Source organism: Tamandua tetradactyla, chromosome 3 (genome assembly GCF_023851605.1).
Source record: "Tamandua tetradactyla isolate mTamTet1 chromosome 3, mTamTet1.pri, whole genome shotgun sequence".
NCBI classification, from domain to species: domain Eukaryota; kingdom Metazoa; phylum Chordata; class Mammalia; order Pilosa; family Myrmecophagidae; genus Tamandua; species Tamandua tetradactyla.
In genome coordinates, this window is record NC_135329.1 from 174,054,025 (window position 1) to 174,077,002 (window position 22,978).

The following is a 22,978-nucleotide window of genomic DNA, read 5'->3' on the forward strand; positions in this document are numbered from 1 at the left end:
AAGTAAAGTGAAGAAAAATGAAAAAGGAAATGACCCCATAGCATGGATGTAGAGATTAAGATGAGATAAACTAAGAAAAGCATCTGGCACAGTCCGGGGTACAGGGAGTTTACTCAGTAAATGTTAATCTTTTTCCCTTTGCAATCCTACACCACTATTAACTTCCTGGACTGCTTATAACAAGCTATATCATTTGTGATATAAATTATAGGTTCAAAAGAAGTATTTTAAATTTATCATTTGATTTTCACAGTTAACCTAGGTAAAAGCCATTCCCTGAAATTTCAAATATCCACATCATGCAAATCAAGTAGCCCTCTTAAAGAAGATAAAAATTCTGAATACCTCAAATTCAAGCTTATGGAAGCTAAATCTTATCAATCTTCCGATAAGTGGTACCATTAACTAAAGCAATGATTCTGTGCACATTTCTTATAAAGTTACTGTTAACTACAACCTTTTTAGCGGTCTGCTCTATTTCCTTCTACAAATGGAGTTAAACTCTTCCAAAGCAGGAACTTTTAGCATTTTCAATGCTAACCCCTGCTTCATTTTTGTGCTCTCCCTTCACTGAAATTCATTTCTTCTTCTTTTATGTTCACATAGTATTTTACCATTTTAATTGAACATAGCATCAAACTTCACCTGCTTGTACAATATAATCATGGATTTTTGCTTCCTTTTCTGAGTTTCGCACTCCCTGAGTGCCTTGTGGTTACTCAATAAATGTTTGTTAAAATGAATGACTTAATTTGGTTTATAAACACTTTCCAGATATTGGACCCTTTGCAAATGTGAAATGTCAATATCCATTCCATACCTACAAATGACAGGAAGGGACAATTATGCTAAGAAAATGATAACTGGGTTCAACTCAAGCAAAAGTACACTATATCCCTAAGGAGAAAGCATAGGGTTCATTTTGCCACAACTGTCTTCAGGTTTCATGAGCTGTCCTCAGAATAGTGATCCCACTGCAGCTGCCAAAGCCACATGTACCTATGGGATCCTAGAGCTACCAGAATTATCAGATGAGGCAAACCTCTGAATCACCTTGTTCAGAAGAGAATGATGCCATAACGTAAACCTGAAACAGACAAAACTGTACTCTACAGCTTCTAAAACTGCTCTTTGTTAAAAGACCAATTTTTGTGAGTTTTTGTATTACACACATAACTGTAATGTGGCTGAAATGCTTATTTTATTGAGAATATACAATAATAAAAGTAATACATGAAGACAATATTTAAGAATCTGCTTAATTAATTGCATATGCCTGCCTTATCCTAACACATATTTCATCTCTACAGTGCTATTTAATATCATCCTTCTCTCTTCTGCTTCTGTCTTTTTCAGGAACAATTTAGGACTACAGGTATAAATAGAGCTAAAATTTAACTGTTACAATGGAACTGTATTACAGCAGTTCAAGGAACTTGACTGATGAGCTCAGTTTTGTTACATTTTCAATACCAGGCAAAGTGTACAACTGGGAAAAAAAATTCAAATCTGTCCTTACCTTTCCTCTAGGAAAAGATCAATTCTTTTTCCTCTGACCTCCTGCATGAATGTGTGGTTTGTCATTATTATTTAAAAACCAGAACTCTAATGACACTCAAAAAAAGTATCAAATCTTTTCATAACCACATAGCAATCATCAAGAATGTTTTTCAACCCCTATCACCTCATATTCAGAGGGAAGTAAAAGGGGAAAAACATAAAATCTAAAAATTAAACTGGGTGCTAGACATGAAATCTTATAAACATTCTCTAGTTTTAGTATAGCTCTCTTAATTTAGCCAAGTTTTTTGTTTAGTTGATTTTTTATTTATGTATTTTTTTTAATGAGAAGGGAAAAAAAGATTCTCTACCAGAAGCCATAAAAAACTCTCAGATGGTAAAACAGATAGCCCTGAAACTTTTTGCCTAAATCCATAGATATACCTAAAATAAAACTGGCCGATCTCACTACAGTACTTTCAAAAGAACGACATTTGAAAATACAGCATAGCAGTGTGATACTGCACTGCCTCTAATTAAGTGCAGACTAGGAAAAATTATTCTTAGTTTAGTCTATTGAAGGGTGGTGATGGAAATTTCTCTCTTTGCAATCCAAAATTATTTTAAAGATAAAGCATTTCTTTTCCAATGTCTTCATTAAACGGAGCTGTTAAGAATTGTCTCCCAACCATCCCCAAAGAGTACAAAGCTAACTAGTATTCGCCCCATATGGTCGGCTTTGAAGTGTGAAGCTGTGACCATCCCACTAGACTCTTACACCACCATCAAAGCCATCTCATTACGCCCAGCGCTGTGAGTTAAAGCACGGGGCCGTAACCGCTCCAACACAAACACTGCATTAACAAAGCAACCGCAATATTCCTCCCCCACAAGACTAGAACATGAAGAAATTTTTACCATATGTACACATGCACGAGATACAAAAATTTATTGTGCTAGAACATCATTGAGAAGTACATTAAACATGCTGACTAGAACTGGATGTTATTCTAAGGGACTGGAAAAAAATAAAATGCAGCTGATCTTTATGATGAAAGAAAAGAAACATTAAGCTGAAAAACAAGATCAAGAGCAATTCCTAAATTGCATTTCTACTGACACATTCTGTTGCCTGTTCTTTCTTGAGGTAGCAGAAAACAATTTAAGGGGAAAACAAAACCCTATTGCATATCACTGGTTGCTACTGTTCACTCTGTCATGTTTTACTTCTAAAGGACAACAAACTTACAAATAATGATGTGCTGATAACAACATCTATGATTCAAAATAAATCTTTCTTGCTAAGAAAAAATAATTTCACTTGCAACTGAGTTGTCAATTTATCATTGGCATAGCTGTAAAAAATAAAATGTGAGGAAAAAACTTGTTATCTATTATGGAAATGAGGTCAGGATAAGAACTTTTGAATTGCTCTCAATGTAAAAATTAATCTGTAAAAATTTTGTTGTCAATGTTCATATCTACCAACTCCATTTCCTTGTATTTACTTTAGAGAAAACACAGCATTTATGTACAAGAATAACTATTTGGGAATGTTCATTACTGTATTACTTGCAGTAGAAAAAAATGAGAATCTGAATGTCCACAAACGGGGAAACAGATAAAATGTTATATATTCATACCATGATAACTATACAGCAATTAAAAGGAATGAGCTAGAACTATACAAATATCATGGATTGATTTCCAGGATATTTTGCTGAATGAAAAAGTTACAGTATGATAGCACTTATAAGTACATACAAGTAACACTCTATTGTTTTTATGGTATACACACACACACATATACATGTAAAAGCATGGGTAAAATTCTGGGTTGGGGCATACAGTATTTATACCATAACCTGGCAGGGGGTTGGATCAGGAACCAAGAATGGGGAGAGTATTCAGAGGTAAACTTGAGCTTTTCCTGAAATGCTTGAAATTTTGAAGATGAGAATTAATAAAAAGTTCTAGACAGGTCTAATAAAGAAACAGTTTGAGGAATCCTCTGTTCTACTGTCGTCTTAGAAAACTATGAGTAAGTTTTTAAATATTTCTAGGCCTGTTTTCCAATTACAAAATGAAAAATAATTGGACATATCCTTTATCCTCATATAGACATAAAACAATGTGCCCCCAACTTTTAAAATAACATTTATTTTCATATATATACACACACACATACATGTATATACATGTACACACAGAAACATACATATATATCTCCATATCCAAAAATCTTGTTATTCCCTTGTATATAGCATACACTTTGATATATATATATATATATATATATATACAAGAAAGCTGTTATTCCTTTGTAGGGCATATGCCAATATATTTGCCATTTTGTGTGGCCATGACATAATTCATTTAAAGTAATATACTTTTCTGAGTGACCCTAACTTTTTAACTTATACTGCATTAGTAGCTTATTTATTTTGTCCTGTGGTGCTATCTAATTGTTTCATGGACAGATTTCACATTCTCAGATTCCTTGGGGGGAAGTACTCTGTTTTACTTCCCTGATGATCATAATAGCAGTAAATGGAAACATAACAGGCACTCCAATGCTGTCTGGATGTACACAAATACTTCTTTATTTCCTTCATAATACTATTCTGAAATAGTACTGAATATCATTTTGCAAATGAAGACCCCATAAGGGAGAAGCTGTTTGCTACAGAACTAAGAATTTTAGAGCTGAAAGCACTTCAGAGATCTCCTGCTAAAGTGGTTTCCTAACACAATCGCTTATCTCAAAATGTATTCTTATTTGGAATCTTGATACATAAAACAGAGAAGAGGGATCCACTCTCTTTAAAGTAAAGACAGATAGCCCGGGGCCCCAACTGCTCAGCCTCCCACTGAATAAGGACACAAGAATCACTAAAAATAATGACTGCCATTTACTGTTGGGAGGCAGAGAGCTAGGGGCTTTATTTTATAAACAGCCATTATTTCTCATAACCTGCCTGACAGGATAGTATTATTCCTCCATTATATAAATAAGAAAACTAAAAAAGAGACTACATTCTTTTTCTAAAGTCATTTGGCAAAGAAGTAGGAATTTGAACTTAGATTTGTTCAGCAACAAAATTCTTATTTTGCCTATTTACCATTTGGCTTCCCTGTGTAGGTACTAAATGTGAAATCAGCAGTTAGTTCATGTTGCTTAGAAATTCACAGGCAGATATTTACACATATCTGTATGTAATGGGTGGGATGGATTATTATGGGTCTATTCCTTCTATACATTGCTCCCTCTCTTTTAAGGATCCCACACACTCTTCCAGAAGGGCTACTGAAAAGCTAGGGCTCGCTACAAAGAGTAGTTCAGTTAGGACATGCAAAGCCTTGGGTATGACCAGGAATCCTGCTGCTAGACAGCATACTGACAATGTATAAATAGCTTTCAGTATAAAGCCTACTCCCCACAGCAATAAGAAGCTGACTTGGTTTCTCCACCTTTCCGTACTCCTCCTTCCCACTCACTCCCCACCCTCAGATCATTTGGTTTCTTTGTGTGTGTCTGCTCCCAAGCAGCCTCTTGGTCACTGCTCTTAACCACCACCAGAGCTCAGTGGTCTCTCAGCAACCTCCAACCTAACCTATTTATTTCTTGCCAAACCAGATTGAATTGCCTCATCCTTCTTCCCATAGCCCCTCTCCTCTTCACCACCCTTCAGGGCATGCCTATTTCTATACATCTTATTCCTACCTCTTCCAACCTTCTTTTGGGGAAAAATACTTCTTGCCCATTTCTGATAATTTTCTGTCATGTGGAGAGAGCTCCATTCATGTAATACCAATGGTCTTGCTCAATCCCAACATTCATCCCTGGATTGATGAATTTGGGAGAGAAACTGGGCATGCGTAGGCCTACCCTTATTCCCTCTTCCTTTTTAGAAGCTAGCTATCAGCAAGAAACTCACATTCTAGTCCATTCCTCCTTGCCGTGAAGCTTTCCAGGGGCAGGCCAATGCGGTCCAGTGCAGCCTCTGACTGGCTGAAGAGGTCTGTCTCGATCTCTGGTTGCATAAGCCCAGACATCAATGTTAGCTTTATCATAATAATGATAGAATTTCCATTTCCATCTGCCTCTAAAATATTATCAACAACCATACAAAATATCAATCGCTGGGGGCTTTAGATATCGACTGAAAATTGGAGAATCTAGACTCTCAAACCTTTGGGGACCCCCAGGTCTGCCTTTGCTAGTAGAAGATAAATGTTTAATGTTTCCCACAAGGATCCATGGTTTACTCTTGATTATTCTAAGTGGCCCTTTACCCAGATGAAGCAATAGGCAGTGAGGAGGCTCCAGGTTTTACCTATTAATCTTGTATATGGTTTCTTGACTAGGAAACAATTACAAGAAGGGCACAGCCAGGCAGCAAAGATTCCATACACTCCACCTATTCATTCCAATTAGGAGATCTTTATAGGGCATTTATTTGTGTCAGTATTTTCAATAAACCCTATTCAATATACACCAAGAGTAAAACAGGGAAGGAGGAAAAGCCAATACAAGGGTGTGTTATCATGCTGGTCACTGCTGTGGGCAACTGGGTTTTGATCATGCTGGGTTGTGCCTAACAGGTGTCCATTTCGGGAATGAAAGAGGGGATCACATTTATCCACCAGTTCAGTTCTCCCATTGGTCAAGAGTTGCCTCATGTGGTACTAACCCACTCACACTTCCAGGTTGCTTCTAATCCAAAGTGAGAAAAGAACGCAGCGTTTTCAAGTATGGTTGGGTTCATCTATAATTGCTGGTCATAGAAGATCTGATTAGTTTATCACATTTCTCCCACTTGGCCTTTTCTTTCCTCAGTACCTCTGTTTTACAAGGTTAAGTATCCTGTTGTACTTATGCTTGAGCAACATGCATTTATGAATAATCTAGTAACTATTCTTCGTAGGTAAAATGTTCTTAAGTCACTTGAAACCAATCTTCATAATTCGAGTACTTTTTCATGCACAACTCTTTGCTTTTCAACTTTTTATATGCTGGTAGTATCCTGTAATTCTCAAGCTAAATGCTGTGTCCTAAAAAAATGTTTACACAGACTTGTAAAATTAACCACTGTTTTCATGCTATAACAAAGACGGTAGTGCCAATGGTGGAAAAACTGTATCAGAACCCAATATCTAAATCAATCTCAACTAAGTCCAAGACTGTTTTATGCATCAATCTCCATAGCAACTAGAGAATCAGAGTAGAAAATTCTTCAAGTGAAAAGTTGTTCCTGATTTGCCATATCAGCCCATGTTTTGACAATCTGTAATAAGGTAATCAAAGGGTCTCAAGACTACTACACAAGTGTTGATGCCGTGTGAATTTATCATGGCACATGTTCTACAAGTTATAAAAATACTTGGAAAAACATCTACTAGGCTAATTACTAATAAAATTTATTAATGTTTTATGTTTTAAAGGAAATCAAGAAAATAAAAGTCAATAAGATGTAGGGGCTATTTCTTTATTTCATATAACTTACTTAGCTAGCACTTTTAGCTTCCTACTCCTCTAAATAATAACTTCAATTTATTTGGTATTGTACAAACATTATTTCATTTGATTAATGACGTAAAACAGAGAGCAAGTTTCCATGTCACTTACAAAATTCATAGCTATGGTGCAGGCTTTTGAAGCTGAACTACTACGCAGAGAAGTTAATTTTTATTGACAAATCATTAGGAGAATTTGCCTAGACCTATTCTATCGTGACTCTTTCCCTTCAATTTCACTCAATCCTTGAACAAGTCACGAAGTTTTGGATATGAGTGGGAAACAGGGTCATGTTACAGAGACACTGCCTCCTGTGCATGAAAAAAAATGAGTAAGGAAGAAATGAAAAATGTACAGAAAGCATAACGTTCCACAATCTCTTAAACTTTCATAAAATTCAGCTGAAATATCTTTAATATTTAGTTAGAAGTCAGACCAAAACAGGTGACTTCATTGTTCTTAATGGTTCGAGAAAGTTAAATGTAACCAAGAAGAATTTAGAGGTATAGGGACTTCCAGGTAAAGATGGGAGTTTGGATCCTTATATATACTTATTCTTCTTCCAGAAAACCTAGTAAGAACATAGTAAAGAGATTTTTAAGGCATTAACTCAAAAATAAATGGTAGAGGACAAAATAGTTTTGGAGGTGGAGAGCATATATATCAGAGGAAAGTGATTTAGCAGACCCCAGCCTCCAAGTAGGGACAGCAGAGAAGCAATATGCCTTACACAAGACACCTGAAAATGGTCAGAGCTGGCAGCCTCACTTTGAGAAGGAAGGTAAAGGTGGAGCTCAAATCAAGAAGTCTAGTGGGAAGTCCATTCAAGCAGCAGTTAGACCTCTTCCTCAACTCAGCACCTAAAATACTGGCAGCTGCATCTTCACTGCAGGCCAAAGACAAGAAGATCCTTCTCTGGGGGATCTCCAATTACTCCAATACTCCAAGAGTAAAGACACAAAAATACTGACATACGGGTTCCCCCAAAGAAACAACCCAACCAGATCAACCCCATATCTGATAAACCCTACCTATATACTCAGAGTATCCATTTAGCCTTTTAGTGTCCCCTCTTAGAGTAAGAAGACAACCAAGCATCACCAGCAGCTGAAGATAGCCTTTAAAATACTGGAAAACAACCTGAGGAGAAAAAATAAACCAGACACTATGCAGGAAGAAAATGCTAAAATCATCATAATAGCCTCAAAGATACAGAATCCATGAAACAAGCAGAATGTTATTTTCTTTGTTAAATAAAATAAAAGGAGGGGGTGGACCATGGTGGCTCAGCAGGCAGAGTGCTTGCCTGCCATGCTGGAAACCTGGGTTTAATTTCCAGTGCCTGCCCATGTAAAAAAATAAATAAATAAAATAAAAGGAGGGGGGGTGCAATTGGTGGCTCAGTGGCAGAATTCTCACCTGCCAGGCCAGAGACCTGTGTTCGATTCCCGGAGCCTGCCCATGTAAAAAATAAATAAATAAATAAAAGGAACATTTAGAGAGAAAATAAAAGGAATATCAAAAGAGTAAATAAAAGCTCTTAGAAATTAAGACAGAAAAAATGAAAAACTTACTGAAGGCTTGGGATATAGAGGAAATATGTCAGAAGATATTTACAAAAATACAAAGTAATGGCAAATAACAGAGAAAAGAAAAGAAATACAGAAGACCAGTACAGGATTTCCAGTATCCAAATAATGGGGCTTCCAGAAAGTATGAAGAGAACAGAAGTAATCATCAATGGAATAATTCAAGAAAAATTTCCAGCACCAAAGAGCACAGTTTCAAGTATTAAAAGGGCCTGTAAGTGCCCAACATAATGGATGAAAATAGGCCCCATATGAAGATACCTCACTGAAATTTCAGAACACTGAGAACAAAGAGAAGCTCTTACAAGTTTCCAGAGAGAAATGAGAGGCTACAAAGAAAGGATCAGGAATCACAATGACTTCCAGAAAGTCTTCAAAGCAACATGGAAATAAGAAATCAATGAAGTCATGTCTTCATAATGAAGGAAAATTATTTCTAATCTAGAATTCTATACCTAATCAAATTATCAATTAAATGTGGTGGTAGAATAATGACATTTTCAGAAACATAGGGTCTCAAAAACGTACCTCCTATTTACATTTTTTTCTGAAAGCTCCTGGAGGAGGTGCTCCATCAAAACAAGGACATAAACTGAGAGGGCGGAGAAAAAGGAATATATAGGATTCAGGAAACAGGAGGACCAACACAGGAAAAAGGTGAAGGGAATACCTAGAATGATGGTAAAGGGAGATTCAATGATAATTGTTATACACAAGACATTGAGGGAAACCAGCCAAACTGGAACAGGTCAGAGAGTTCTAGAAGACATTTCTTTAAAATGAAATTGATAGAACACTCAATTCATGGAGTATGCTATCTGAATACATGAAAGAAATGTAGATATCGACAGAGTTAAACCAGAGATAAATACATAAAGAACTAAGCAAACAAAAATAAAAAGATAATAATCAATTCCAGAAAAAAAAAAGTTGAGCAGAGGTTAAAAACAGTAACATTTTAGGGCAATGGTGGCTCAGTGGCAGAGTTCTCGTCTGCCATGTCGGAAACCCACATTCGATTTCTGGTCCCTGCCTATGTAAATAAATAAATAATAACATTTTACATCACTAACGGTGAGTAACATTTACATAGTTTTCTAATTTGCTAAGCTGCTGAAAGCAATATACTAGAAATGGGTTGGCTTTTAACAATGGGAATTTACAAGTTTACAGTTTTGAAGCTGTGAAAATGTACAAATCAAGGCATCAAGGTAATGCTTTTTCCCTGAAGACTGGCTGCCAGCAATCGTGGACTCCTCTTCCACACAACAAGGTACATGGTAGTGTCTTCTGGTCTCTCCCTCCTCTTTTGGGTTTTGTTGCTTTCAGCTTCTTAGTTCCATGTTTTTTTTTTTTTCCCCAATGTCTGAATTTCATTCTCTAATAAAAGACTTCAGGGAAAGGATTAAGACCCATGCTGAATGAAGTGGGTCACATCTTAACTCAAGGAGCCTCAACAAAAGGTCCTACTTACAATGGGTCCATACCTACAGGAATGGATTAACTTAAAGAACATACTTTTCTGGGGTGCATACAGATAAAAACCACCACATTCCACTCTCTGGACCCCAAAAAGACATATTTCTTCCATATAAAATATGGAATATGTGAACCTGTGAAACTTAGAGAATAAGTTATCTGCTTCTAATAAAACAAAGGAGGGACAGTCATAGTATAAACATTCTTATTCCAGCAGGAAGAAATTAGAAATAAAACAAGGTCATGGGTCCCAAACAATTCCAAAGCCCCACACAGCATACTCTATTAGATATCACGATCTGAGAGTCACGTTTAGAACAATGTCTTGCCCTCTGGGCCTGATGGGAGTGGCCAATCCACCCTTCTTAAGTGCTTGCACAGTAGTCATACTCTCCCCAAACACCAACAACTTCAAGAATCAGAGTTGACAGCTGAACTCTAGACTCCACCCTTGTCAAGCATTGGGGTGGTGGCCAGTTCACTGCAATGCCCCAGGGATCTGAGAATTGTTGAGTGGTAACATTCTTCCTGAACTATGGGTGGGAGGTCACCCTCTCCAAGCTCCAGAGCTTACTCACCTTTCCATATATTTGTGTGGGCTCACGCTCTTGGCCCAAGAAGACATTTTCGGTCCAGACCACAACTTCCAAGGTTCTGCCTTAGAAGTAATTTTTCCTTCAACTGTCCTTTTAGTCCAGGGTAGCAGTGGTTATGTTCATACAGCTCTCACAAAAAAACTTGTCAGTTTCACATATAGTACACAGGGGTCCAAGCCATCAGACAGAACTTTCCACAAATTGTTTCTGGTTACTTCATTTCCAATACTGACTTGCAATAAAATGGCTGACTGGTTTAACGTTCAGTCAAACCCTCACAGAGAGCACCATTCGCTGGGGACTCACTTTCTGGAAGGTCAGAATTTTCCAAACCATCAATTTCTGATTTCTATGGCATTGAGTTTTCAGCTTATCCCTTTTTTCTCACATTTTACTATAACCTTCAAGGAGGAACCTGGCAGCACTTTCCATATTTAGTTTGGAAATCTCCTCAGCTAAATATCCAAGCTAAGCAAATTCTGCCTTCCATCTGACATCAAGAATCAATTTTGCAAGTCCTTTGCCACTTTAAAACAAGGGTGACCTTTCTCCAGTTTGCAACCACTCCATCATTTCTATCAAAGGCTGCATCAGAATGACCTTTAGCATCCACATTTCTACCATAAATCTCTTCAAAGCAATCTAGGTTTTTCTATTAAGCAAAGCACTTTACAATTCTTTCCACCTCTACACATTAACCAATTACAAAATCTTTTTAACATTGTTGGTATTTGCAATAACAGCACCCACTCTTCTGGTACCAAAATCTGCTTTAGTGTGCTAAGCTACCAAAAGCAATATACCAGAAATGGGTTAGCTTTTAACAATGGGAATTTATTGGCTTACAGTTTTGAGCCTGTGAAAATGTCCAAATCAAGGCATTTTCAAAGTGATGCTTTCTTCCTAAAGACCAGCTGCCAGCAATCCTAGACTCCTCTATCACATGGCAAGGTACATGGTAGTATCAGTTGGTCTGTCCCTTCTGTTTCAGGTTTTGCAGCTTTAGTTTCTTGCTTCCATGGCTTTTTTTTTCCCTTGTCTGTATTTCATTCTCTTATAAAAGACACCAGAAAGAGAAGTAAAACCCATCCTGAATGAAGCTACACCTTAACCTAAGTAGCCCCACCAAAAGATCTTTACAATGGGTCCACACCCACAGGAGTAGATTACCTTGAAGAACATACTTTTCTGGGGGTACATATAGCTTCAAACCACCACACAGTTATAATAATGTAACTGCTAAATACTGATCCAAATTATGATATAACTACATTGAAGAGAAGGATGATTGATGGGGGGGTGGAGCAGTGTGTGAATGAAACCTAAATTCTCACCTTCTAGAGTAAGAAGTCATTAGATAATTCCTAAAACTGAAAAATCAAAAAGAATCATTATAAGTGTGATATTGAGATATATGGAATTAAGCCCTAAACAAGAAGGTAAAAGAGTTCAAAATGCTTCACTTCGGGGAAAAGAAAATTAAAATACATGTACAGGGGAGTAAGGGGATATGTAGGCACCCTTTTTGAAACAAACCTTGGAATGTTTGACTTTTAGCCACATACATTTATTGTTTTGATAAAAATGAAAAAAGGAAAGGAAGGGCAAGAGGGAAGGAGGAAGAAAGGAAGTGAGAGGGAAGGAGGGAGTAAAAGAGGAAAGGAAGGAAAAATTTATAGAGTGAAATAAAACTGAGATGGAGCCTAATAGATCAAATGTGTCCTTACAAAAAAAAAAAAAAGAAAACCAAAATATTAAAATACATATATATAAGCCTTAAATAGAGACCAGATCTTTCTCTTTCTTGAGCTCTAAACTGAATATCCAACAGCCAAATGGAAACATGTAAAAAAAAAAAAAAAAAAAAAGTCCATGCTTTGTCCCCCCAAAGCCCTTTCCCTACTATTTTCCATTTGTCAGTATTGACAACATATATCTGCATTGTCCCCACCTTCCAACATCCTTTCCATTATCTCCATTCTCCCCGCTCTCTATTATCTTAGGCTACCATGCCTTTTCCAACTGGTCTGTCTATATCCTGTCTATTCTCTATCATTCAGGCAGAGTAATCTTTCTAAAAGTCAAATCTATTTATAATATTTTCTTGCTTACAACTCATCAATGGATACCCATTTTCTTTAAGTTAAAGTTTGACTTCTTAACCTGTATATATAAATTAATAATCTGGCCTCTGATCACTTCTTGAGTCTCGTATTTTAACATTCCCAGGAATGTTCTTCCCACTCTACCACATCTCTAAGTTCCAGGCAGCCACACTGAAGTCCTTTGCAGGTCCTCAAGCTCAGGCTTCTCTCACTTCTGGGCATCTGCACTGTTGTTTCCTTTATTCTTGGGGTTCTTAAACTAAAATTATATGCAAAGTTTTGCATAAGTGTGTATGGATATACATGAACACACACATATACAAACTTACACATAGTTTTGACAGTCCTTATACATCCCCTAAACACCAATTTTGGACCCCAGTTTAGGAACTGCTTCCTTAAGGTATAAGCTAGTTGATACCGAAAAGTTCTGAAATATACTATCTAGAACTTTTGCATATAAAACATGCATGAATATATATATACACATCAATATTAACTATCCTTTTATGTCATTGGAATGTTTTCCATTGCCCTTCTTCCCAAAGAAAGCCAGTTAAATTATTATATTAAAGTTGGTTTCCCTGGGAAAGGATTACTCTAGTGAAAAACATCTCTTCCCTGTTCCGAGAACTGTAGGATCCTAGAATTTGAATAGTTTGCCTCATAAGAATGTCTGAGCATGCTGTTACCAAAGAAAAAAAAAGTTTAAAAAAATTGGATGATATTAGATGAACAGCTGTGTAGAAAGGGGAATGTAAAAATAAAAACTGCATGTTGGAGCATCAAAATAGTAACCATGTACAGTATATGACTGTTTTTAATCAGATGAAGATTGAAGCTATTACATTTCAAATCAAATGTTATAAATTAGTTCAAGAATGCAGCTGAGCTCTCATTTAATTAGAAATGTCCATGTTTAAATCATGAGGTACAGTAGCTGCCAATGAAGCAAAAGGGCGAGGGAAGGGAGAAATAGTGTCCAGATCCTCTGACTTTCAACTGTCTTCTGTACAGAACGAACATCTGGGGTGGACTAGTCCTGATGTAATGAAGAACTTCATGTCCCAGCTAATTTGAGATTTAATGTCATTGTCCATAATTGTTTTGAAGACAATTAAAATCATTTTTTTTGATCTGGGAAAGTCTGAACTCTTCATTTTTGTGTGAAACATATTTTTCCCCATGAAGAACTTTAACTCTTTCTTGGATTCAAAGTGCAGCAAATTTGGGGCCAAGATTTCTCTGGGAAATGACCCTCAACTGTCAGGTCATATTAAAATACAGCACAGGCAGTGAGGTACTCCTTTGCAAACAAGTCCCAGTTCCTATTTCTAGAGCTTGGTGTAGCTCAGCTGAAGTCCAAATCTATATCCCAAATGTTAGACAACATATTATTAAATAAAAATGAGGCAACATCATAGAGGGATTTCTGAGGTCATACAGAGAAGAATGCAATTATCCTAAGGCAGACTTTTCCCCAAAGGTTATAAGCCTCTGCGATCATAATTAACTGTGGAGCAGCTAGACAATCCCGGCAAAAGGTCCTTCTTTTCTCCCAATTTGCCTAATTCAAAAACACCTCAAGTGACATAGCTCAAATTTTCCAAATTAAACTTACTCCTGGGGCTAAAAATCAAGCATGTGACAGTTCGGCTCTAAATAAAATCTTAGAGAGAGCTGTGCATTAGGAAAAAAGGAAAAAAAAATCAGAGGAAAAGGAGTAGGAGTTAACATTTAAGAGGTTTTTCAACCTCATCATTACCCCTGCTCAAGAAAATAGGACACAGATGGGCAAAACACACCGTTGTGCTGCCTTGAAGAGTCTATGGAACTCTTTAGAAGCTATGTTTCCTTGTGATCTATTATGAAGATATAAATACAAAAGGATAAAATTATTGATTTTTTTTTGTCACATCCCACAGCATTTAGTGTTTCATAATGTCATGGGGTGGAAAGTGGAAGGATGAGTTATAAAGATACAGCAAGACACTGCAACCCACAAAAGCTTACTGTTGATACAATTCTTAAAGGTCTACTTCTCTAAGGGAGTTCAGGAGTGATTATACTGTCACAAGCTGTTCTGGTTTGTAAATACCGTTTACTTTAAGGAATAACACACAACCCCAAACTTTCTCTTACTTCTGGCCACAGCTCCACATTCTTCTACACCTACACCAGAGAGAGGATAAATCGGAATTAAGTCCACTGCTCCAAGGCAAGGATGGATTCCCTCTTGAACCGCCATATCGATAGACTGGAAGGCCTCCAGGCAGGCAGCAAGAACAGAATGGCCTTAAAAAAATGTAAAATTGTAAAAAAAAGAAATTAATTAAACTTTCAGCTATATCTAAAGAAGAAGCCATGATTTTGTCATTCCACTAGCCACTTTCTTTTGTAAACTGTAATATATTTGGATGAAAATTTTTCATCCAAAATAATGAAGTATATAATATTCAACATTTTCCCTTGCCCCACTTCCCCACTGTTATAAAACTTCACATTTTCTCCAGCTCTTTATTCTCAAAAATGGAGGAATTATGCAATGTTTATCAATCTTAAACAACTTGGTAATTTTTGTTTTTGTTTTTTTTTTTGCATGGGCAGACACCGGGTTGGTAATTTTTTATAACTGGACACTTATTTTTTTATTTTATCAAATTAGTGTGATAAAATTTGTAGCTATTTTCAAAATGTTTTATAAAAACTATATTAAAATATGCACACAGGCATGATTTTTTAAAAGCATACTTAGTTTAATTTTGTTCTTATCTAGCAAGTTGATTTTTTTTTGCATTATAGTATCCAAATATATATTATGGACACCTTATAGAGTTTTATGTAACTACTCTGAGTCTTCATCAGCAGTACAGTATGACACTATTTTGGCAACAGATATAAACAATAATAACAAAGAAGCAGATTTTACATCTTATTTTATGATTAACATTCAAGATTATCTGTCCTGCGGGGTGGGCCGCGGTGGCTCAGCGGGCAAAGTGCTTGCCTGCTATGCCGGAGGACCTCGGTTCGATTCCCGGCCCCAGCCCATGTAACAAAAACGGAGAAACAAAATACAATAAAACAAGAAAGTGTTTAAAGATGTTTCCCTTTCTTCCTTCCTTCCTTCCTTCTATCCTTCCTTCCTTCTCTCTGTCTTTCCTTTAAAAAAAAAAAAAAAAAAAAAAAAAAAAAAAAAGATTATCTGTCCTGTGCTTGCTGGGACTTATCAGTCAGAACTTCATTTTCCAAGTAAACCAACTTTTTAAAAGTTGAACTCAAGTTTATTTGAAAATATTTTGAATCTTTACTAAGCAATATTAAACACAAGGTTTTTGTTTAAACAATTACAATTCTTCAAACTCAAACTGTCCTGCTAAACCTTATGACAACCCCATTTCATTTCAACCCATAGCCTAATTAAAAATTTTGTCTCCCAACCTAAAACACAGTTGCTTATTAGGATGTTTCTTTCCATATCAACTTATAAGTGAAATCAAGGTTGATTTGAATACTATGACTTTAGAGTTGAAGACTTGATACTGCTTTTCTTAACCACAAAAGATATGTGATCATCTCCTACAAGAGACTGTTATGAAGTCTTGGACCCCAACCTTGATTTTAATAAAGAGGAATCAGGAAATACTTGAGATATACATAGTCAGAAAACTGATAAAACGCAGTTTTGTGGTAGACTCTACTTAGCTGAGAGAAAACTTCAGATTTACACAGGTAATCAACAATTAAAGAATTGTCAGGCCTACCTGAAACCTACCTTTTATCAAAAAAGACACAAATGTAAAGAAACTGAATTCTTACCCAATGTATCAACAGAAGCTGCTATTGTAATGACTGAACGGTTGTAGTCTTGATCAGAAAATATATTGAGCACTGATACTTTAGGATATTTCTGCCCTGTAAAGAAAACAACATATAAACAAGATATTTTTTCATGATGAAACTTAACCCTTTATTTCTTCTGATATAATTAAATTTAATAGAAAAATTCTGGGATGTGATCCTTGGAAAAGACAGTGGCTAAGCAAAAAATCTGTGGATAGAAATACCCACTTCTTATAACACCTTATTGTATAACTTAGAAGGCTCAGTTCAGACACTAATCTTTGATGTTTCTGAAAGACCTTCTCTTGGGCTTGTTCTTGAGTTTGCCAAATCAAGCTGGCAAAGCTTTCTTAACTCAGTCTAAGAAGGGAGCCTCCTTTTTCAACTGCAGATCATATTACTCTAACTTCTGTTCCTTACCAACCTCATTTCCTGGGCCTTGTCAATTTGTCCTTCCAAACCCCAGAAATCAAACTGACTGGGTCAAAATCTGACATCTGGAAAAACTAGGTTAGGCCAATTAGCGCCAACAGTAGAGGTTTCTGGGATGCATGCACCTGTACATTAGAAAGTGGTCTGACTCTTGGACGCCACCATCTTCTTTCCAGAGGCCACCAACAGCTTTCAGATGTTAACGACTTCCAGCCCTCGATGGCTTTGACTCACTTGAGTGTGTAACCTGGAGGAGAAAGCTGCCATGCCCTTGTTTGGCAGCCACACGCAACCCCAAAGTTATTTTTGAAGTTTACAAGCCTGGTGCAGGCTCTTTTAAAGTCCCCCTTAAGCCTACAAAAGCAAATTCAAAGTAAAGGACAAAGGTTTTCAGGCAATAATTAAATCTTAAGCTATGCCATTTATTATACCTTGTCCCCCTGTCCCCTGGCAGCTTAACAATTAATCTTTTCAGAGGAAAGGAAAAACAAGCTACACCAAGGAAACAGAGCTTACAGCAGCCCTACACAATTAATTTTAATAATGTGAGAAGATAAACATATGTCACTCATTCATAGTCAAATGAACATCTATTGAGCCCTGCCCTGGTGATGTTCTTAAAATTTATAACTCAGGTTCCTTTTACCTAAGATCTTTTCAGGCCATTTAAATGTTCTCATATTAATTAGAAAAACTATATATCAGTAATACAGTTTTTTCCACTCACTTAAAAATAAAAGCCTTTAAAATATTTGTAAAACAACAGGTTCATTTTCTTAACTAGTGCCACCTTCCCTGCATTTTAAAACTATAAAAGGGGAAGTAGGAACAAGATCATACAACCTCCAATTTTATGTCATTTTTCAACCTTCTTTACCTCCTGAAGGAAGAAACACATGACTTTTTTCCATCTCAAATCTTCTTCTGAAAAGCTTTTATTCTCAGTTTCATATGATTCAATTGAATCAAATGCTGAAAGAATGAAACACTCTCTCCTGCAATTTCTTAAGCATGCATACAGAAAAAGAATTACTGCTGGCAAGAGGAGCTGTCAGTATGAATCTCAGCAGAAGTAAATTGTTTGGTATTTGTAATGGAGTGTAATAGCTATAATTCCATTTGAGCTGCTGCCACTAATAAGCTGATAAAAGCTGAGTTGAGGCCCAGGCGTCCATCAATGTGTGACTTCCACAAATGTCTCTGCACATTCACTTAATCACAGAGACAGGTAACCCAGTTCCATTAGATGGGCTGTTCCTGACAATGAGGAGCCCAAGCAGATTCTTCTCGCAAAGAGAATGCAAAAGCACAGCTGCATACAGACTCCAAAGGAGGTTTCTTGCCAGCAATTATCAGGAATTTTCATAGATATTTCCAGTTCTCGCATACTTGCAAGACGATAACTTAAATATGCTCACTGAAATGAGTTCTGAGAAAACACTCCCTTTTCATGCAAAGCAAAGCAGGACAAAATAAAAAATGACAATTAGAAATTAAAATATACCATCTTAAATGCTTTAGAGTTGTCATTCTAATGCTCACCTGCTGCCAAAAAACTGTTGATTTAATAACAAAGCATTTCTATTTACATGAGAATAAGTATGTAAATACAGTGGCTGGTGTATATGTGTGTGTTGTGTGTGTGAAAGTACAACTGATATCTCAGAAATGTGGTTCATCACATGAACATTTCAAAATCGTAAAATAGAGTAGCATCTCTCATAGTAAATACCGGACCAGGGAGTAAGGAGACTTGAGTTCCAGTCTGCTGTCAAATTGATTTGCTGAGTGATCTGACCTACATCACTTAAATACAATCGTCTAAAGATCTTTTAACAGAGAAAATGGAATAGAAATAATATTACTGAAATGATAGCATGGGCTTTGCTGGGAGGAGGGCTTTGAAACATTGTAGATATTTGGCAAATTTACTTTTTATTCAACCTGCTGAACAAAAAGCATAATATAAGCTTTATGCTCATCCTATTAATGATCAAACAGAACGATCAAGAGGGCAAACATGACACCTCCACCTCCATGTAAATATACACACCTCAGGATGAATAATGTACATCTCAGAGATCTGCACTCAAACATGAAAAATTTCACTGATGAGAGTGTGCACACATTTGGAAGTGAGCATATGTGCACATCTGAGTAACTGATCTATCTCAGTTTCCTGAAGTCGTGCAGAAGAAGCTATAATAGTTCAAGAACAAGGGGGGAAAGTCAACGAAGAAAGACAAGTGTTCTATAGATAGTCTACAAAGTACAAAAATTATTATCAAAATACTTCAATATTTGCTGCTATTGTCTTGTTGTTCCTACCATTTTCTTGAAGGAGAGCTGCTTTTGCTATGTTCTCAACAACATATTTTCTTCTGGCTTCTGAAACGTTTAGTAAACAGGCAGCCAAACTGAGACCCAATCTGGACGAAGACATGGTGATTTTTCTAGAACAGAAAAATGACTCTTCACTTCAGTCACTATAGTGGCATTCATATTTTAATGCTCATTAACCATTAACAGAAATCATAGTTTTTGATTTTGAAGTAATATGAACACTTCACTATTTCATTTCTAAAGAAGACCTAAAAGGATAAAATTCTCAGATTGACCCAAACCAGGAAACCACATGTACATGGTCATGCATATATGAGCATACAAACATGGTAATACCGCTTGAAAATATCTGACAAGTTACTCTGCTTGAATTCTGTCATGGAAATGGAACTTTTCCATTAAGTGTGTCATTCAGTTTTAAGCCTAGTCTTCCTAGTTTAACTCTCTGCCAGAGTCTGCACTGTTCAGCAAACAGGCACAACCCTTTCATTCAGATACATACTGGAGAAAGGCAGGAAAGGGGAATGAGGAAGATTATTTAATATGTCGATTCTTATAAAAACTACTCTTGCAGTAGCAAGAAAAAGTATCTCTACAGGCCACAGCATGAACATTATATGAACAAGTAAAAGAGACTGATTTGGGTGCTCTAAATGACAAATAGTTGACGACCAAATTCCTCTTGTACTTTGATCTCCTAAGTTTCTATCAATTTAAAATCTTTTCACGGGACTCTGTACCTTGAACTGAAAACATAAAATTTCAGTGATTCTCTTGTTGAAAGTGGATTAATTACACAAGCTTCAGTGGTTGTTCCGACTCTTTTTGGTATTCTAAAACGGCTTTTTTTTTTTCATTCACGTTTCCATACCTCAAATGACATTATGATCTAAAGGAATTGCAATATCACAACATAATAAGAAAATAATCCCCCTTTTCAAGATGAGGCCATTATAAATTTTGGGCCTCTTTTAAATTATAACTAAAAATGAATGTGGCCTTCTAGAATTCATTCAACAAATATTTGATAAGGGTTATTTTGTACCAGGCAATGTTCTGTGTCCCGGGAATACTGTGGTGAATGGTATCCAACTCTGAGTCAAACTTTAAGCTTATGACCTTAAGGTAAACATGTCTGGTGCAAATAATGATGTGCTCAACGAATAAATCAGCTGGCTTCTGTTCACTTAGAGGGTTTGCTGGCCTAACCATCTGAACCCGTGACTGACTGTGGGCCTTCACAGCTACCTCAGGTTTGCAAGAAGGTTTTCATATTGTGACCATTATGTTCTAATTGAAAATTTATAATAACATGATCATTAGATTGTTCTAGACATTAATAGCATTTGTTGTAATAAAGCAGCTCAGACCTTTCTCGTTTCTATGTAAACAAAAATTGCTTTACACAAGGGGTGTGGGCGTCTTCTGGTTTTCATTTGTTTTCAGTGTGTTTATGTAGCTTAATTGTCTCATCAGGCACTTTCCCAACATAATTATGCTTTTTAACAAATGGTGTTTATGGCAACCCCTAACAGTGCAAAAGAAAGGATTAGTTTCATCCTCTCATTCCACATTTTGATTCCCTATGGACAGCTAAATCACACAAAGATGGTGTTAGAAAAATTTACCTCCACAGCAAAAGCTGTAATGAACGGCAATACGAGGCACGTGGAGAACAGTCAGACTTGTTAGTAAAAAGGGTATCTCTTTCCCTTCTCCTTGAACAACGTGACCCAAAATCAAAGCCCCCAAACACCGTGGGGTTTGGGAAACGGAGATCCTAGTCTGCCCACCCCTTCAATCACCATCCGATTACTTCCGGCGATCAAACTAAAAAACCGGGTCCCCTCCTCTCCCAGCTCCGGGGAGGAACTAGTTAGGGCCAGTGCGGGAAAGGGCCGCCACGCGTCCGCCCAGTCAGCTGCCTGCGGCCGCACTGCTGGCGCTTTACGCCGCGAGGAGGCTGGTCAGGGAGGCGTAAGGAGTGCTCGAGGCTAGAACCCGGCCGCCGGGACCCCCTCGCGCCACCGGGTGTCCGACTCCGCTGCGGAGTTTCCCAGGGCCACGTGGGCCGAACGGGCACCTGAGGGTGGCGGGAGGCCTTCCTGGCCCGCTGCCCTGCGCCTAGTCTAGTCGCCGAGCCTCCGGAGGACTCCCGGGCGTCCCTCTCCGAGGCCCGCCGCGGGCAGCGTCTGGACGCGGGTCGCGAGCGCTCCTTACCAGGAGCGAGGGGCGGCCGCGGGGCTGCGCTGCCCTGGGCCCACTCGCGAGCCGGCGGCCGCAGCACTTCCGCGGTTTGGGACTGGAACCGACCCGTGTGCGCGGAGGGGCGGCGGGGCCCCACGGCGGTGGAGTCGGAGAAGCAGCGCGCGACGGGCGGGCCGCCCCGGCTGCCGGCTCCGCCTCCCGGGCGGTCTGGGGCGCGCTCCGCGGGAACGGTCCACCGCCCGAGCCTTCTCTGCCGTTCGCTCCTTGAGCTGGACACCGCGTGCCCAGCGACCTTGAAATGTTCGTATTGTTTTCAGAATGACCTTTCGTCTTACTTTCACCTTGGGAAACTCCTCAATTCTCTGGGGAATAAATGGCTTTTTAAAAAGGCATTAGATCTAATGATTAGGTCTTTCCCCGTTGATCGTTCACCAGCAGGGGGCTCTTTTTTCTGCTTTTGTTGAGGGACTCGCGCAAAACCCTCTGGTAAATTCTTTCTTGAAAGAACCACTGCCCGCCAGTGCCTGGGAGTATAGACTGAATCCATCCCAGGACAAAAGCAGTACTTGCCGTGGACCCATTTAGTCAAACTTGCAACGAATGTGAATCAGGCGTTAAGCATTTCCCTTTTTTTTTCTAGGCCAGTGAACCTTGAGAACACATTTCTCTTCCAAAAAATCAGGAACTGCTTTATTATGTAGCAAGGATTAAATGTCACCATTTTGATCCAGTTTCCTTCCTGAAGTGAAATAATCAGTAAATAACTGCTTTGAGAGAATAAATTAATTTTTAAATCTATTTTTTTATTTTCTAATTATAATTTTAAAACACAGATTTGAGGAAATTAACATTTATGTGGACATTTGGTTTCTAGCCTAATGTGGCATAAAAATAAGTAACATAATGAGTGTTAAAAAAAAATCAGGTTCATGATGCTTCTCACATCATCATCATTGTACTTAGATGTCACAACAGTATTATGTGCGATTATGTCAGATCCAGCCTTCTCCATCTCGGAGTGTTGGCAGGTAGGAGGGTTGTTGGCAAGAGGAGGGGTGTTAACCTCAGGATCCTGGAACCATTCCAAGACTGGTAATTACATTCTGCCAGCCAAAATTCATCCCATAATTTTAATTGGATAAATCCTTTCTGGCCTAAGCTACTGCTATGCCTGTCAAACTGTTGCCACATTTCACCCCAGAGGTGTCTGTGTTTTAGTTGCATGAATCAGTCCCTTTGAGGTTGGCTTATCAGTTTAAATCCTATGGAATTAAATATATATTTAAGTATTTTTTATATTGAATCTGCATAGAAACGCACAAAAAAAGATATATGCCAATGTTAATGCCTTCAGATTAATACACA

The 22,978-nt window shown here is 37.7% G+C and overlaps 1 protein-coding gene across 7 annotated transcripts in view; it reads right to left on the bottom strand.

The window, feature by feature from the left end:
* The window catches only part of FTCDNL1 (formiminotransferase cyclodeaminase N-terminal like), a 62,656-nt gene that overhangs the window by 34,280 nt on the left and 5,398 nt on the right, over positions 1–22,978 (bottom strand). For 3 of the 7 annotated variants that reach the window (XR_013172980.1, XM_077154594.1, XM_077154591.1), the window contains exons 1-4: positions 21,626–21,788; positions 19,391–19,515; positions 16,607–16,702; positions 14,930–15,082 (exon numbers count right to left, since the gene is read on the bottom strand). Coding sequence is in view for 6 of the 7 variants with exons in the window: in XM_077154594.1 (XP_077010709.1) it covers positions 14,930–15,082; positions 16,607–16,702; positions 19,391–19,505 (364 nt within the window). In the remaining variant the exon portion in view is untranslated. Of the gene's footprint in view, positions 1–4,633; positions 5,535–12,595; positions 13,047–14,929; positions 15,083–16,606; positions 16,703–19,390; positions 19,516–21,033; positions 21,240–21,625; positions 21,789–22,978 lie in introns of those variants that run through there. The other 4 variants (XM_077154595.1, XM_077154597.1, XM_077154592.1 and 1 more) reach the window with 4 other exon arrangements.